This window comes from Sminthopsis crassicaudata, chromosome 4 (genome assembly GCF_048593235.1).
Source record: "Sminthopsis crassicaudata isolate SCR6 chromosome 4, ASM4859323v1, whole genome shotgun sequence".
NCBI classification, from domain to species: Eukaryota; Metazoa; Chordata; class Mammalia; order Dasyuromorphia; family Dasyuridae; genus Sminthopsis; species Sminthopsis crassicaudata.
Genome location: NC_133620.1, coordinates 132,784,476 through 132,804,031, shown reverse-complemented (window position 1 = coordinate 132,804,031; position 19,556 = coordinate 132,784,476). Strand labels below are relative to the sequence as shown.

Genomic DNA, 19,556 nt, shown 5'->3' with positions numbered 1-19,556 from the left:
TGGGTAAGTCACTCACAGTCTGCCTCGGTTTCCTCATGTCAAATAGAGATAATAATCTCACCTATTACCTCAAACGTGGTAATAGTTATAAAGCACATAGTATTGTGTTACAGGTATTAATCCCACCATTTTAAAGATGAGCAAACTGAGGGTCAGAAAGACTAAGCAATTGTTCTATGTTCCCATATCTAATAAACAACAGTATAATGTTCTCTTTGGTTCATTTTTTGGGGTCTCTGGAAGCAGCCTTCGTTTCAGTTCAGTAATTACCACAAGTGCAGTCAGGGATTAAAGTCTAAATCCTTTATTGTCTCTTTCAAAGTCCTATTTCCTTCACTTGGGGCTCGGCTAGTTTTCTTAGAGGCCTACCTCTTTCCTTGGTTCTGTGAGCTTGAGCTCTCACCTGTCTTCTCTGTCTCTGAATCTGTCCGAATCAATTTACAGGAGGCTTCTAGCTTATATGCTCTATACTGAGTATAAACCAATCATTCTATCACTGGGAAACCGTTATTTGTTGTAGGGTTAAATCAATCATACTGAACCATGCTAAACTAGATAACCGTTGTCTCTATCAATTCCACTGACTTAGCACCTTGTAAGAAATCCTTTGTTTCAAGTTCAGAGTTCTGGCCCATAATATAACAGAAGGATTTTCTCTCTTCTGATTCCAAGTTCAGCACTCATGGCACTTCACCAAAAGGCTTCCCTACTATGTAGTGCCCAATTAACAAAACCTTTTTTCCACTTTACCCACGTGGCTAAATGAGGGCTCTGTATGGCAGAATGGCTCAGTAACACATCACTTAATGTAATGATGTTATCTTTGCAATATTCCACACAATGAAAAGATTTAAGAACATTTTACAGATAGTTCTTTCTGTCTACACATTTATAATATAATATTTATATATAATATAACACAATATTTATATATAAAATTTATGTACATAAATCTCTATATATGACTTTTATATCTACATATATATGTAGATATATAATTTAGTATAATAATAACAAAACTAGTCAGCATATTGTAAAGTGTCCCCAGGCCAGGCCTAAAATCAGGCAGAGTTAAGTGTTGTACTTGGCACATAGTAGGCACTTAGTAAATTCTTGTTCCCATTAGACTGAGATCTCCTTGAGAGCAGGGGCATTTTTGTGTCTCTTTGTAGCTTCAGTATTTAGGACAACATCTGGCACATAATATATTTTTAAATGCTTGTTTTTGTTGGCCTGGTCTGAGAAATTATGAAAGCTAGCCATAGACTTCTTACATTAGGCAAGTCATTTAATATCTTTGGAAATTTGTAAATCAAAGAAGTTGGATTAGAATTCTTCTAAGGTCCTTGCCATTTTGCACCCATCCCTACCTCCCCCTTTCTTAACCCCCAAGTCTTGGATTCATCTTGTCCCCTATAGATGTGGTTTGTCTCTTAGATAAATGTGATTCTATATTTATCTTTGCCCACTCTCCCTCCCCGTATAGTGTGTTAATATTTTTCACCCTCTATTTACTCTAATATTTATTTTTTCTGACCTTTCAGATTCCTCTTCTGTTTTAAAAAGGGAGGGGGATGTTGGATTAGGCAGAGATGTCAAACTCACTACCCACATGCTACAAGTTATGCAAAACTCCAGATTGAAAGGTGATTGGAAAGTATTTTGCAAAACAAATAAACAAATAATGTTACTTGGTTAGTTAGTTGTCAATATATGACCCACAGGGATCTGTTTCTATTTGACTTTGATACCAGTGGACCAGATGGCCAAAGTCCCTTCCTGCTCTGAATATCATGACCTTAATCTATTCTTATTTTATGATTAAAAGGAAATCATGATAAAACATATATTGCAGAGCAGGTTTCAGAGATGTTTCAGAACCTGGTTAAAAATTACTGTTTATATGCAGAATGGGTGGAGTTATAAGAAGCAGATGATCTGTGTGTCAGGAAAGGTAACTAAACACATTTCCAGTAATCACTGAGTCAGGATTACTCATAGCTTTCTTGCACATTGGTTGCATATCACCATAGAATTTTATAGCCAGAAAGGAGCCTATCCAATCCAGTATTTAATAAAATATTTTGGCATTTAAAACATATTGATAGAAATCAATAAATACTGGTTTGGGTAATTTGATAAGGAAAATTTTGAAGCAACATTGAGAATTCATTTATTTTGAACCCCCATGAAATAACTAGAATGCTACATTTAGAATTGGAGATATGATTTGGAATCTCAGATCTGCTATTTACTACTTATCAGTGTGACCTTGAGCAAATCACTTAGTCTCAGTTTCTTCATCTGTAAAATGAGGAGTTGAGACTAATTAGAAGAGTCAGACATTTGGCTGCAGCATAGCCCATCAGATTACAATGTTATTGGGAACTATTTAACAACAACAATAACAATTGTGTGTGTGTGTGTGTGTGTGTGTGTGTATGTAATAGAACATAGATAATGTTAATGTGTCAAACTCAAATAGAAACCACACTAATGGTCTAGATGACCTCTTAGTTGCTTTCCTCATGTAAGTCTACAATCCTTCGACAGTGTAAGGACACACTGGGCTCTTGGTAGACAGAAGGGGAAAAGGTGAAGATGCAAAAATCAGGAATAGGGATTTCAGATGTATACTTAATTTTATATTTGGAATTTTAGTAGAGAAATAGCACTTGCATCACCACTTTTTCCCCCTGAGAATTACTATTCAGAAAGTAAAATGGGAGGTGATTTGGAAACAATTTTAACTATCAGTCCAGCCAAAAACAATTCCTTTATTTATTATTCATTAAATATCATTTTAGTACAAAGTGAAGGAATAGAAAAAAATCATAGAATTTGGAAGCTCACATGATAAAGTTCTCCCCTATCACATTAGATTGATTTCAATCAGTAGATTTCCTTGAAGGTCTCAATATAATACCATTTTTAAAATGTTGAATGTAAACTTCTTGAAGGTAGATAGTATTTTAATTTTTGTTTTTGTATCCATAGGCCCTAGCTTCACAACTAGATCATAGCAGGTGCTCAATAAATACTTGAAGAATTAATTTCAAGCAATTACTATGATCAGGAAAGGCACTGTGCCAGAATGCAAAAACAAAATCTATACTTTCCTTCCCTTCAAGTATGATTCTATTCTATTAAACAATCCTATTTCTTTTCCATTCTCAACCCAAAGGATGGCTAAAATTCTATACTTAGATAATAACAGCTGAAATTTCTATTCTACAAATTATTTTCTTGGCAATAAAAATACCATAAGTGTTATTCAGCCATTTCTTACTCTTCATGACTCTTGTTGAGGTTTTCTAGGCAAAGATATTAAAGTGACTTGCTATTTCCTTCTCTAGCTCATTTTTACAGATGAGGAAACTGAGGCAAGGAAGTTTAAGAGACTTGTCCAGGGTCACACAGCTAATAAGTATCTGAGGCTGGATTTGAATTCAAGTCTTCTTGGCTCATGGGCCAACTTCCTATTCACTATACCATCATTCGTTATAGGTACCATGATTAATAACATTATTACTAATTACTATTACTATTAATTAATAATAATTAAAAATTAATATATTTTACAAATGAAACCCATATAGAAGACTAAAAGTTCAGGGAGGTTTTGCTCAGGGTCAAACAATTAGGAAATGTCAGAGCTAAGACTTGATTCCAGGTCTTCTAAATTTCAGTCTAGTTTGTCAATACCATGATCCCTCTCTGCCATGATTCATTTAAGGCTTGTTTAAGGAAAACCTTCACTATAAAAATATCTTCTCCATCATTTATAGGAGTGTAAATTAATTTATCAGATCATTTATTAAGAACAAGTTTCAACAGAAAGGAAAGCAGAGGATGACTTCAACATCTTTCCTAGTTCTAAATGAAAGTGTATATACACTGGGATCCTGGTACACAGAGAGATCAGATCATAGATTGAGAACTGGAAGAAATCTCAGAGATCAGTTAGTTCAATTATTCATTTTATAAGTGGGGAAAATGAAGTTGTAACTTACTCAGGGTCACACATGTCTTACCAGAATAAGAGATTTAAACTTCAGTTTTCTGACTGCAGTGGAGTTTGTATGTCCAGCTAGATGGTTCAGTGGATAGAGCGCTGGCCTTAGAGTCAGGAAATTCATTTTCCTGAGTAAAATTCAGCTTTCAGATGCTTACTAGTTCTGAAACACTGAGCAAGCCCTTAACTCTGCCTCAGTTTTCTCATCTGTAAAATGAGATGGAAAAGGAAATGGCAAACCAGTATCTTTTCTTGGAAAAAAAATTTGATTTCCCCAATGGGAAAACAAAGAGTCAGATACAACTAAATAATATCTTTTGACCCCAAAGACAGTGCTCTTTCATTGAATTAAAAAAATAAGCTGACAGTGGAAGAAAGCAAGCATTTATTAAGCACCTTGTGGGTGCCAGTAATTGTGCTAAGTACTTCACAAATATTTTTTATTTGATCCTCACAACAACCCTGGGAGGTAGGTGATAATATTATCCCTATTTTACAACTGAGGAAACTGAGATAGAAGGTAAGTGACTTGACTGAAATTATACAGCTAAAATGGAAATCGGGTATTCTTCATTCCAGGCCCAGTGTTCTAGCTACTGTGACACTTTGCTAGGGATATAAACTTCATTGTTTTAGGTAGAGGTTCCCTGAGTTCAGTGTAGTTATACTATGAAGTAGGGAGTAATGTGATGCTATGGGAGAAACTCTGAATTTGAAGACAGTACTTGGTTTCTAGTCCTAATCCTATCATTCATAAATTGGGAAACAAGTCACTGAACCAATATTTCCTGATGTTTAAAATGAGGAATGGGTCATATAGCCTGTGGATGACTTCTAAGGTCCCCCTCTTAGCTCTCGATTTTATAAAATGAATCAGCTATTTCTGTGCTGTTCTATGAATATTAAAGATAAAGAACCATGACTTATTAAGGATCACTGACAGTCTTTGAAAGTCAGGACTGCTAGAGATCAGATAGGATTTGATTTGGATCTAAATAGAGCCTGAGATATTATAAGCTGCAACCCAATCTGTGCAGTCATATGTTACAGTTATGTCTACCAGTTGTCCTGTTAGGGGTGACTTCTGGAAGGAATGGCTTTCCATGCTTACAGTTCTGAGTCATCAGCCAGTTATGTCCCTCTAACCTTTCTCCTTTTCCTTCTCCTTCTTATCCCTTTTATTTTCTTCCTTTCCTTTCTTCTCCTCTTTGTCCCTTTGCTCCTCCTCTAGCCTCCGGTGAGCTTTCTGACTTCATATAACTAAAGCTGTTGCTTTAAAAGTTTTGTCTCTTTACAGAGCAGTAGCCTGGAACTGCTCTGTGCTAGCATTTGATCTCTCTGTGCTTTGGTGAACTGGTGTCAGTTGCTCGGGCAGTCTCAGGCAAATTCTCCACTCCAGTTATTCGTGTTCTGAATTTAATGAAAACTAAGTATGGTTAGGATTCCACAACATATAGTACTTTGTAAACAATAAATAAAATCAACTGTTAATTATTCATATGGGTGAATATGAAAATAGACTACAAAGGAAAGACCTTAGTTAAGGTCTTGCATTGTGATTGTGCTTTGAAGGCTAACTAATTGGGTGTCATTTTTCATAAAAAAGGAGTAATCAGGGGGGCCCCAAGGTAAAATGTTTCCCTCCACACTCAGGGTACCAGTATCCTCCCTTGCTCAGTCTAAGTCCTCCCATTCCTGTTCTCAGCAAAAGACTCTAATATGTGTGTGAAGTTTAAGTAGGACAGTTTTGAACATAATCTCTAATTGTGGGAAGAAGAGATTTTTTTCTTCTCCTTCTTTCTTTTTGGAGGAAATTGGGGTTAAATGATTTGCCTAGGATCACACAACTAATGAGTATCCAAGGCCAAATTTGAACTAAGATTCTCTTGATTTCAGGGTGCGTATTCTACCTACCATACCACCTAGCTGCCCCTTTTCCCTGCCCTTTTAAGAACTTGAAAGAGTAATTGGCAGTGATGGGGCAGTAGGGTGCAGTATGTAGGACAGAGTGGAAAACGAGATAAAGTAATTAGGCACTTACTACATGCAAGGTACTGTGATGGGTACTGGGAATTCAAGTATAAAAAGACCCATCATCCTCAAAGAACATTCATTCTGCTTGAAAGATATACCTTCTGAACAGTTTATATCTCCCAGGAGACAGAATATAAACTAAAATTGAAAGAAAGATAAGGTTTATAAGAGGCAGAGGTGAGGAGGAAGAGCATTCCAGACATGGAGGATATTTCTGTGTAGAGTAATGGAAATGGGAGATCAAATACCAAGTTTGGAAAATAACAAATAGACTGGTTTGATCAGAATGGAAGGAGCATGAAGGGAAGTAAAGTGCAAATAATTTGGGAAAGATGAGTTGGAATCGGTGTGAAAGGCTTTAGATGCTAAGCTGGGAAGTCTGTATTTTATCCTAGAGATACATCCAGGGAGCCATGAGAGTTTCTTTCTTTCTTTTTTTTTTTCTGTGAAGATACAATCAGCTGCCATTTGGCATGATAGTATTTTTATTGACATAATTTGAAAAAAAGTCTAGGCACATAACATTAAAAATCAGTTATATGAATTGAAAAAGTGATAAGCATGTACATACCAAGCTAATGTTAATAATAATAAATGTAGCTTTTTGTTTCCATAGCTATAATATAGTGATAGTACTAAAAAAGGAGTGATGAACTATTCTTTTCTAACTTTTATCTTCTGTCTTATTTCTGAGTTTCAATCATAATTTTTAAAAATTTGTTTATTTTTTAAAATTTTATAATTATAAAATTTTTTTGACAGTATATATGCATGAGTAATTTTTTTAATAACAATATCCCTTGTGTTCATTTTTCCAATTTTTCCCCTCCTTCCCTCTACTTCCTCCCGTAGATGACAGGCAATCCCATACATTTTACATGTGTTATAGTATAACCTAGATACAATATATGTGTGTAAATCCAATTTTTTTGTTGCACGTTAAGAATTAGATTCCGAAGGTATAAATAACCTGGGTAGATAGACAGTAGTGCTAACAATTTGCATTCACTTCCCAGTGTTCCTTCTCTGGGTATAGTTGTTTCTGTCCATCATTGATCAGCTGGAAGTGAGTTGGATCTTCTTTATGTTGAAGATTTCCACTTCCATCAGAATACATCCTCATACAGTATTGTTGTTGAAGTGTACAGCGATCTTCTGGTTCTGTTCATTTCACTCAGCATCAGTTCATGCAAGTCTCTCCAAGCCTCTCTGTATTCCTCCTGCTGGTCATTTCTTACAGAACAATAATATTCCGTAACCTTCATATACCACAATTTACCTAACCATTCTCCAACTGATGGACATCCATTCATCTTCCAGTTTCTAGCCACTACGAAAAGAGCTGCCACAAACATTTTGGCACATACAGGTCCCTTTCTCCTCTTTAGTATTTCTTTGAGATATAAGTCCAGTAGTAGCACTGCTGGATCAAAGGGTATGCACAGTTTGATAACTTTTTGGGCATAGTTCCAGATTGCTCTCCAGAATGGTTGGATTTATTCACAACTCCACCAACAATGCATCAGTGTCCCAGTTTTCCCACAGCCCCTCCAACATTCACCATTATTTGTTCCTGTCATCTTAGCCAATCTGACAGGTGTGTAGTGATATCTCAGAGTTGTCTTAATTTGCATTTCTCTGATCAGTAGTGATTTGGAACACTCTTTCATATGAGTGGATATAGTTTCAATTTCATCATCTGAGAATTGTCTGTTCATATCCTTTGACCATTTATCAATTGGAGAATGGTTTGATTTCTTATAAATTAGGGTCAGTTCTCTATATATTTTGGAAATGAGACCTTTATCAGAACCTTTAACTATAAAAATATTTTCCCAATTTGTTACTTCCCTTCTAATCTTGTTTGCATTAGCATTGTTTCTACAGAAACTTTTTAATTTGATGTAATCAAAATCTTCTATTTTGTGATCAATAATGAGGGAGCCATGATAGTTTCTTGAGGAAGCAAGTGACATGGTCAGATTTAAAAGAGTAAGTGCAATCCATTATTGGAGTGCTCCTTCAAGCTCATCTTATAAACTTTTTGTTAGAATACTGATCATTTAGAATCTGATCTTTTTTAATCATGTGTTTACTCTCTAGAAATGAATAGTTGAAGAATTTGAGCTCAGATCTTCCTGACTCCAGGGTAGACTCTTATCTACTGCATCACCTAGTTGCCTCCTTAACCTGTCCTTTCAAGAACTTGAGAGAGTAGTTGGCAGTGATGGTGCAATATGAAGGACAGGAACACCTTCTTGAAGGAATGGGAAAAAGGGAGGGAAAACAGTAAGACTTGGATGATAGAAATTCTACATAACTAAGAGGTAATTGTATCACCTTTGACCTTCCATCCTTTCCTTACACAATAGCTAGGATGAATAGCTCATCCTCCACTTCAAACCAGAGAGCTTTTCAATAAATTTTAGTGATTATATTTAGAGATCTATTCATTCACTCTCTAACAATATCTCAATATCCATCTTATTGATATTTCTATTCTCTCTAGTCATGTAAATCACAAACCATCCGAGTCTGCTCATTCTGTTAGGCTCTCATTCATGTCTTTATGTCCTCTCATAAATTTGCAATTGGGATTCTGCTCAATGTACTGGAGATCTTTTTTTTTTTTTTTTTTTAACTCATCCAAAGCTTTTTCTTCTAGCACTGGTTTAATGGTTCCAGAGATTGAGTAAATATTTTTTCTTCCTTGCTATTAGCAGCTTCACACTCTACAACTCTTATTGAAGAAGTTGTTCAACTTCTTCTCCACTGAGGTTTATTCTATCAAAAGTTATTAATTAATCTAGTTTCTGGTGGGAGTTATGTACAACTTCCTAAGATAGTCTTCCTTGTTTCTCAATGAGGTTAGTGTTCTTCCTCAACTCTGGCATTCATACTAGGAGACTTTTACTGTTTTCTAGTTGAATCTTTATCCTGTTCTCCACAATGGCTACTCTAAACTTTCTCTTCTTTCCTCAGGGTCTTCAAAGCATTCTCTTCTTACATCCTTTCAACTGAGGTTCTTGTCTCATTTACTGAAAAGTAGAGGTCACTCACCAAGGATTTTCTCATTTTTTTTCCTCTTCTGTACTCCCATCATTATCCCCTATGTATCCTTCTGCCTTCTTCAACAGTTTGCCTTTACTATCATCCATACTCTCTAATCTTCAATATCTCCCTATCTATGGATTCTTTTTCTGTTGTCTATAAACATACTCAAATTTTTTCCAGCCTTTAAAAAAATCATAAAAATCTCCCTCCTACCAGGACTTTCTCATTTAATCTTGAAAAGTCCAGTTACATTTTGGAGCCTCTAACTCTTTTTCTCATAGTCTACCAAGCCCTCTAAAATACCATTTCCTCTCAAGTTACCAAGGATGGAGCACCAGCCCTGAAGTCAGGAGAACCTGAGTTCAAATTTGGCCTTAGACACTTAACACTTCCTAGCTGTGTGACCCTGGGCAAGTCACTTAACCCATATTGCCTCAGCAAAAACAGAACAAAACAAAAACAAAAACAAAAATCACATACATATAAAAATTACCAAGGACGTCTTTCCTTACCAGATTACTGTCTGGGACCATCTTCTTTCATCCCTCTATATCATCTTGCTTGGTGATCTCATAAGCTATCTTGGAATGAATTATCACCTCTGCGCAAATGATTCTAATATATCCATCCTTCTTCTAATCTCTAATCTGGAAGTACTGAACACTTGGACTTCTCCATTTGGATATCCCAAAGACATCTCAACATGTCCAAAACAGAGTCTATTTTCCTATTTCTCCTCTTCCAAATTTGCTTATTACCGTCAAAGGCACTACCTTCCTCTCAGTTCCCTTGTTTTGTAACATCTACTCCTCATTCTCACCCCACATATCTGATCTTGATATGTTTAACTTCACAGAGTCTTTTGTATGTATGTACCTTTCTCTTCATTCAGGAGCCACCATCCTTGTACAGGTGCTCACTTCTCAAGGACAAGTATAATAACCTGCTTTCAGATTTAAGCATTCCCCATTCTAATCCAAACTCCAATTAGCTGCCTAAAAGGTCTTAATCTGATTACTTTTCTCCCCTCCTCCCTTAAACTTTAGTGATTCCCTATTACCTCCAGATTCAAATTGGCATCTCAAGCTATTGACAACCTGCCCTTTTCCTAACTTTCCAGTCTTTTTACTCTTTATTCTTCTCCACACACTATGATCCAAATACACTAGTCTACTTGTTGTTCCTCATACATGATACTCTTATATAACTCCTGACTTCTTGAGCTCTTGGAATAAGAATAAAAAGAATAAAAGAATATTGGAATAAAAGAAAAAATAAAATGATACATTGGAAAAGAGCTTTAGGTTTGCAGTCTGAAGACTTGTATTCACATTCTACCTTAGTCACTTAGTAATTAGTAGGCAAATCAATTCGCTTCTTTAGGTCTCCTTTTCCTCCTTTGCATAATGACATGGTTGGACATGACAACTTTTAGGGTTCCTTCCTTGAGTCTATGAGATCCTGTGTTGCAGAATCCAACCCACTTATTTCCCATCTTCCCACCCCCACCACTGACCTTTCTCAGCCTGGGCTAATAACACCTACTTCTCTCTAGTTAGTGCATAGTGAGACAGCTGAAGTAAACTTGATCTTGGGTCTAAGAGTGGAAATTTCCAAATGTACCTCCCACTGTTTGCATCTTCTCCGGCTATGTAACCATATAATTTTTGCGTACAAAATGTGCCAGAGTACAACACTAGTGTAGTAGCATATTATGGCAGAGCTCTATTTGATTACATAAATAGCAAGAAAGATGATAACTATGTTTTTGGGGTTGTTAATGTACACTTGGGGCATTTTTAATCACAGAAATACTTTCTCAAGCAAGGGAAGAGTAGGGCTCCTGTTTTGCTTTAGCGGTGGTTTTTGTCTTGTCATAGAACTAAAGTTCTTGAGTTTTGTTTTGCTATTAAAAAAAAAAAAAAAACAAACAAACAAAACTGCCCCACACCCAGCTCTCAAATTAAAATTCCATTTTCCAACTCCATTTTGAAGGCTGATTAACTAAAATCTAGAGTTTCAGTGCCCCCTACTGGTAGAAAGCTACTGATGTATGCTCTAAGAGCCATATTTCCAAAGCATTCATCACATTGTTCAGTGAACAAAAGATGGATTATTTGTTTGGTTTGGTAGAATTCAAGGCGAGGTTTGACTTACTATAGCTCCTCACTAACATTAATACACACTAGCAATAATAATGCTGGTTATTTAAGAAATAAATATTAATATTATTTAATTGGAGTCAATTTTTTGGTGATTAAAAACAGACATTGAAATGTGTGAACTAATTACCCTCTGAGATCTCTTCCAGTTCTATACCTAAGATCCTATTAAAGAGGGTGAATTAAAAACAAACAGACAAACCCAGGTCTTTGGTAGTAGGTAATAGCATTATTGAAATAGAACCCAAAACTGAATTTTACTGTTTAAGCTACTCCCTGAGGCAAGCAGGAAAGACACATTGGATCTTAATTAGCCTTTTATATAAAAGTGAACTTTTATTGCAGATGGCCTCTGGTTGGCAAATCATCTCAACGCCTCATTTCCTATATCCAGTCAGGCCAAGTTATGATGTCAACTCCCCAAGGCTCTTTTTCTCTTGTAAAGAATCCACCTGTACCCAATTCTTTTTGGGTTCATTAGGAACTGCCTACCTTATGGCACCAAGTTCTTTAAGAATTTAGAGTCTCCCTCCTTGTTAAGCATCTTTCTCCTGGTTAATTGTGAGTTCTGTATATTTCACCTTGTTAATGGCTAAAACTCCCTTTTGGAAATTAGCCTGCTGTCAGCAGTGTAATAAAAAATCTTTGCCTCTTGATTGAAGGTCTAAGCCTAGAAATTCCTTTAAAACATCTCAACACATTAGCCCCAGACACCAAAGTGGTTTTGAGATCCAAATCTCTTTTCCACAACATTTGGAGAGTGAGGGTCTTGACTCCAATATATTTTGGGGGTTCAGAACTTCTACACTTCCATATTCCATCATTATGATCCTATGACCAGCTTTAGGGAAAGGAAGAATTCCTGTACATGTGTGTGGATGTTAGAAGACAGAATTTTTCTGTAATGCTGGAGAAATTGAGGCAAGATAGGGATTAGAGAATTTTTAATATTTGAAAGGGAGAGATTTACTGGGACCAAATGGATCCATGATTTGGTCCCAGGGCTGAATGAGACTATCGTCTCCAAGAATCCAGCATTCAGCCAACATCCAGCCACCAATTTGAGTTCTCAATGACATTTATACACAGTAACTAAGACAGGAGGGTGGTGGTGGGGTAGGGTCTAAACTCTGGTGATTGGGAATCTCCAGGCAGGTTCCAGGCAGGAACCATCAACTCGGCTCTGAGGTGGGGGGATAGGACCATAAATTCTTATTAACTGGGAGTTAAGAAAGTGAATGGATACAGACACAAAGTCTGGAGTCCTCCTTTCTGAGTTTACACATTGACAATTTATAGCCTTAGAGCAAATAGCCCTGAGTTATAGCAGTCTTCATGAACTAGAGTGGGGTTTGCAACTAAGGGGATTGAGGCATAACAATTAGGGAAACAGAGGCAGAATCAATTAGGAAAACTGAGGCAGAACACTTGAGGGAAACCAAGTCAGAACAATTAGGGAAACTAAGTCAGGGCAATAAAAGAGAACTGTGGCACAACATTTCTTTAACAAGAAATGTGTGAATGTATGTGTCCCTGCCTAAATGGTGTTTTTAGGATGTTGCTACACTATCCTCATACTTTTGTTCTGCCAGTGCTTTTCAAATTCCCACAGTTAGAATGACTCTAAACCTAAGTATTTTTCAAGAACCCTGCTAAGTATACACAGTAACTGGTAGAATAGAAAAGCCAATAGCCAGGAAAAACAAATAACCAAATTCACAGCCCCCAGGTTACATATTTAATCTAAAGACTGTCCTATCAGTCTTAGAAATTAAGAGAAGGAAATATCCTGAATGAGAAGCCTTTTAACATGGATCTGTGAACTTGGCTGCTTTTTAAATTTAATAATTATACTTCAATGTAATTGTTTTCTTTATATTATGAGAATTTTTATTTCATAAACTTTTAATATTTGGGGGAATGTCAGAGCTGTTTTTCCTAATTGGGGGAGAATATTGAGCTGGCTGAAACCTATCCCAAGGTATGTGAAAATATTTTATGGTCTCAAACATTCCTCAGATAACAAGCCAAAAGTAGAGATAAGATTTCCCAAGTAATTTGACTTGAGAAAGGATTCATCTAATTCTGACTCTGCAGGTATATAAATCTCCCACTGCCAAACAAACATCCTATTATGAATCTTCACTCTAGTTTAATCATTAACCTGACTTAGTTTACCTACAGAGTCTGTTTAACTAGATTTGCTTCTTTAAGGGAATCTGCATTTATGACTCTACTGCATTTACGACTCCATATAACTAAGTTTGTTCAGCTTTTATGATATTAAAGGGAGCATGGAATTATGAATTAATCTTGTAATACTTTTATAGCCTAAAAGAATATACAAGATCAGAACATATAAAATAATTATTTCTCTGTCATTCTAATGTAATTTTTATCTAAAAGTAACCTTGCTAGAATCCTAATCATTATTCAGAGATTATTTTCCTACCCCTCTGCACCTGTGCTTAAGCATAATAAAACCTAGGTTTTTTTCCCTTCTATAGTTTCTGTAGTGTAATGGATTTATTTCAGCAGTAGTTACCTGGACATGAATTTTAAAAGGAGATATTTCTCCCATAACATTATATAATCCTATGTATTTTATTTTCTGTATTTGGGAAAATTCTGAGAAGGGATTATAGGTTTTTCTATTTTGCCAAGGGGATCCATAATACAAAAATGATTAGGAATCCCTAAGATATAAAGAAGAGGAGAATGCCTTTGGACAGTAATGGAACTTGTTAAAACATTAGACCGTTGTAAATTTATCTGATTCCAAAATTTTTAACATATTGTACCAGGGGCATTGGGATTGTGGGAAAACTTTGACCTTTAGACCTCATTTACTTCTGTAAGAGGGAATTCAGAGTAGATCTCATATGCATCATTGAAGAAGGGATTCATCAAAATAGCATAATTTAAGAGAGACACCAGGGGAGCACCCATAAAATAAGATCTTTCATTCTATCATCTAATGTTGGACATTCTTAAGGCATTGGTGTAGAAATCCTTCTAAGGAAACTTTCCCTGAAAGGGGTAGCACTGTGACTTTTTCAGTCATGAAGTGAGGATTAAAAGGGATTATTTTGTGAGACTGCTTTTAAACCTTACAGTAATAAGAGGGAATGGATCAGCCTTCTACTCTACATTGGCAGAAAAGCAGTCACCTAGTAGTGCAAAGTATAGGGTTCCAAGAAAGCCTCACTATTCATCTCTCTTCTCTTATATTCATGTGTCTCAAATTCTTCTTATGTTGGACTATGTATATTTGTTAAAAAGGAAGGTCTGTATTTGGGGAATGGGAGAGAGCTGCAGGTGAATGGGCAATTATGAGAAAAAAGCAGTAAACATTTTTGAAGAAAACAAAAAAAGTGCAAAAATGAACAAAAATAAAAGAACAATTCTGTTACTACCTTTTAAAATTTAATATTCATGTGCTTCTTAAAATAATGTGTAATAGTTTACTTATACAAAACTCTTTTTTATATGTTAAAATGTTTATGTATTGATAATTCATGAATAAAAAGGACAAATTTAAAAATGTTACTTTTACCTTATAATACTATCTGAAGTTGTGCCAATCAGAATAGCCCCCTACATTGGGAAGTCCCTCTTCTATCCTAGCAGTCAGTCCATCATGTCTACTTATCAAAATTCTGCTCATTTTATTATTATCATTCCCATTTTACACTGGAGAAAACTGAGGCTGAGAGGTTAAGTAACCAGTTCAATTGTAATGCAGGATTGGAACATAGGTTTTCTTGGTTCCTGTGCTCTATCTTTTGTACCACAACCTGCCACAATGGTGCTATCATTTACTCATAATATAAATTAGTTTAATAAGTTTCTATTCCTTTAGAGGATTGAGATTTGTCAACACTGAAATAATGGGTACTATTCTGAGGAGGTAAATTCAATGAAGAAGTAATTTTGAACATGGAAGACTGCTGGAGCAATAGGGCATAGACTTGTCTAAAGTAGGGAAATTAGGGCATTGGGTGAACAAAGATCAGAGGTAACAGGAGGTATTGTTGTTTCTTCTTCATTCTTAAAGAAGATGGAGGACCACCAAGAATTACTACCTACTTTCCAATTCAATTTATAGTAGATCTTATATATTTTTTGTTATTTTTTAAGTTAACTCTGAAGGATTGTATTGATATTATAAAAGTAGGAAATAATAATGGAGTTTGTTTTAGTTTTTCAATAACTAGAAATTAAGATTCTGGGTGTTCATATTTAAAAGGCTATTAACTAAATGGAGCAAGTTCTACTTTAACTTGATTGCTTAACATTTCAATTTTGTCAATCATTCCCTCTTCTTTTCGATCCCCATAACTTTAACAGGAGTTGAATAATTTGATGGAATTTGGGACAACTATTGGGAAGTATCAAAATATACTCTTAAGTTTCATTTGTGATTTGGTTTATCATTCAGAAACAATATTTTCAAGCGGGCATAATTGAAATAATTTTAAACCAATTTCAAAGCAAATTTGGTATGTGAAATTCAGAGTTATAGAATGATATGATTATTCTGAGTAAGGTCTTTAGCTCACAGAATGACTAAATCTGTACTAAATTGGATTTAAAGACTAGTTAAGTGAAAAGGACCTGAAAGACCAACTAAATCATTCAAGCAGGCAGTTTCTACACAGAAGTTAAGCTTTTTAAGGTCTCTGGTCCTGCTTTGATGCACAGTTTGAGAAGACTGTCAGTTATTGCTTAAGAAGAGGGAATTTAGAGACATATCCCATGACTTGAGAGGGCTTGCCAGCTGGCATCCACTCCCAAAGGCATTCCTGAGTGCCATACCTCTGGAAAGTAGGTCGGTGAGAGTCATTCCAGACAAAGTCCCTGGCTTTCATTCTATGAGGATACATGATCTAACTTAAATAAAATAGAATCATAAATAAGGGACTTATTTAAAAATGTTTGTTTCCCATTGCATAGGTATAGCCAAAGAGACATTTCTTCTTTTAGGAATTGAATGAAACGGTTTAAAGAACAGTAAGGGCCAAAAAAATTGAATGCAGGGCCCTTGTAATAGTCTTTTCATGAGGCTTTCTTTGTATGAGGAATTGTTTTAGGACATGCAAAATGATTTAATAATGGAGCCAATTTACCAAAAGGCTCTGCTTGACTTGGATATGCAGAGGCTAGCTTAGTACTATGACCTCCATCAAAGTTGATCCTTTAATGCCTCTGGGATTTCTTATGTTATTTACTGGGATGTCATATGTTATGGGACCTGAATTCTCAAAGGAGAGCACAAGTATGAATAGATTGGAACATACCCTGGAAAAGTTTTCCAATGGGCATGACTCCTATAATTTTAAACATTTTTCAAGTAATTTGATATATGGACATTGTTTCTATGGGAATGTAAATTTAGAGGCAAAAATGACTTTAGAGGTTTCACTTTGCAGATAAAGAAATTGAATCCCAGAGAGGTATTGGTATCTTGCCCATGGATTACACAGCAAATTCCTAAGGCAAGATTCAATCTTCCTAAAGCTCTTTTTGTTACTGCCTCTCTTTATCCCACAAGGGAGAAATAATATTTATCTCAGAGTGTATTGGTAAGACTTGCCCATATATATACATGTAAATATATTTATATGTATACACACATACATACAAACACACACACGAGGCTAAGTAGCAGAGTGTAAAGAAGGCTAGTCTTGAAGTCGGGAAGCCTTTGGATAAAGTCCTGCCTCAGACACATATTGTCTGTATGACCATACACAACAAATAACCTTTCAGTGTTCTGGGCAGATCTCTAAGATTTTAGGTTACTAAGGAGTTGCTAATTGACATGGAGAAAGAAAATTTCCACAATGGAAGGTCTCAACCCTGATAAAATCATAGATCTGGACCAAATAAATATATTTATTCACATTCAGAGTCACATATGTGTAAAAAAACTGTACAATGCAAATGTGTGCAATATAATATACACATGCAGGTATGCTATACCCACACATGCATACACGTATACATAAATAGATTAGCCATGCCAGAGAGGACCTCGATGTTCAAATTAAAAAATAGAGATAAATATGGAAATAAATAAAATTAAAGAGGCAATAGTGTACAAAGTAAAAACTTAGAACTTTGTCCAAAGTCAGAGAGCAAAAGAAGGAAGGAGGAGGAGGAAGTGAAAAACAGGCAGAAGAGGTAAGCAATTTCTGAAGATTAAGTGGTTTTCATAGCTTTATAGTCAATAGGCCTGTATTTTATAGAAATATAGTTTCTCTTAAAAAAACCCAATATCTCAAATGTAGCTTTTGATTCTTTTTAGTATAAAGTCTATTTACAATTAAACAAGTCCTGAGAAACAAGCTGTTAAAGATATTTTCTCCACCTCCAAGGGCAGTAAGACAATATCTAAAGTGCCTCAAGTGGAAGTCAGCCTGAGTTTTCCTGATATTATCAATTATATTCACAGGCATAAATGAATTTAACAAAAGTAGAGTAAAAGTAAAACTGATTATTGTGAAATTATTAGTAACCAGTCACTCACTAGCCATTTGTCAGACTTCTCGTTCAGTCATATATACACATTGTTTGTCAGGTTTATACATAGAGACACGACCTTAAACTCCTTTCCAATTGCATAAATGTCATATAAAGTTCATTGAAGTTCCCCTTGGGGTTACATGTGGCTTTGCTGAGATTGCAAGGTCTTAAATGTGTCTACTTTAAACTCCAATGCCATGTACTAAATCTTCCTAATCATTCCTGTCTTTGCCTTTGCCTTTGCCTTCTTGCCAAGGAACATTTTAGAGAACAGCTGGCATTCTCACTAGAGATCATTGTCTATATCCAATGCTAGCTCCAATTTCCTGGGAAATACTGCTTGGAGGTGTCAAAAGGCTCCTTGGCAATAGAAGGACATTTGGACTTCAAGTTTAACCTTCCCTCTCTGCACAAATACTGTAAAGATTCCTTTAAGAGATCTGGTTCCATCTCAAGTGAACTTAAAGTCACATCAGACCTCTTATTGCCCTATTGTCTGAAAGAATTCAATCCCACATTAAGAACTGAGTTTTCTTCCTCTAGGACTCAGTTTTGAAAACTCAGTTCCTTGGATAAGTGTTGAATTGTATTATTCTCCTGAATTTATTCTTCTTTAAATCAATTAATCATGATATTTTATAACTTGTGGAATTGGCCAAGATCTGACAGCAGAGTTGCATATTATGTTGCATTGTTAGGAATATGATAGAATTAAGAGCATTGGAAGACCAATATCTTTTTAAAGGAGTAGAGAGCCTATAAGTCATGGGCTGGTTTATATAGGAGAACTCAAAAATGATTATTTCCTTTGCCTTTTTGAAAAGTATGACCTTAATTTGCTGTTCAATCATAGACTTTAAATTATTTTTAGTTCCCTCTTTGGACAGTGACTTTAATATAGTTGTCTTCCTGGAATAATATGGTGCTCTACTTCCCCAGAGCAAAAGCCTTTTGTACTTACCGGGTTCTTTGGGTTACAGTTGCCATCAAAGCTTCCCCTTCGAGCTGCTCCCTGAGACAGTGGACCTTGCATGATGATTTGGATTTGGCTTTTGAAAGAGCTGAGTTTATAATCTCATGACTAAACCAGAACTGAGTGATCAGAGTAGTTGATTAGTCTTTCTATTAAGGGCTAATGAGATTCCAAATCAAGTGTACACACACACACACACACACACACACACACACACACACCCTTGCCAACTAGTCCCTCTCCACAACAAAAAGATCCAGACAGTACTTCTTGATCACCGACACTCTCTCATACACTAAGTGAAGTCTTATACTTTGACCTGCCAAGTTCTTAAGAGACTCATGCAGCAAGTGTCTGTTTTCAGCAATTGCGTGTGCACATAACTGACCTTGTGTAAATTGGGTTGGCAGAGTGTCTCTACATTCAGTAAGGGTGATCCGCTTGCTAACAGCCACTCTTGCCACAGGAGTCTATGTGAGGAAGGTGGTTTGGAAGCTCTTCCCCTGGTGGTTTGGAAGCTTACAGAAAGTATTTACATGAGTTCTTGCTTTTTATAGAGTACACAGGTGGCTTCAGTTCTTTCTCTCAAATAGGCAGGCATTCCCTGCTGCTTTTGGCTTCTGTTCGTAAGGACAAAGAATCTCTGATCAACCCTGTGCTTTTTTTTTGTTTTTGTTTTTTTGTTTTTGTTTTTTGGAGCTCTAACACTGCCTAGTGCTCACAGAATCTCAAGAATATAAGCAATCTGAGCAGCCCAAACCGTCCAATTAAAACCTACATGAGAATCCCC

The 19,556-nt window shown here is 35.9% G+C and overlaps 1 protein-coding gene across 1 annotated transcript in view; it reads right to left on the bottom strand.

Annotated features, from left to right (window-relative positions):
* The window catches only part of TAGAP (T cell activation RhoGTPase activating protein), a 126,707-nt gene extending 107,649 nt beyond the window's left edge, over nt 1-19,058 (bottom strand). The window contains exon 1 of the mRNA XM_074309404.1: nt 18,755-19,058. Within this exon, the coding sequence (XP_074165505.1) occupies nt 18,755-18,780 (26 nt within the window). The 5' untranslated portion in view covers nt 18,781-19,058. The remainder of the gene's footprint in view (nt 1-18,754) is intronic.
* Between the last annotated feature and the right edge of the window lie 498 nt (nt 19,059-19,556).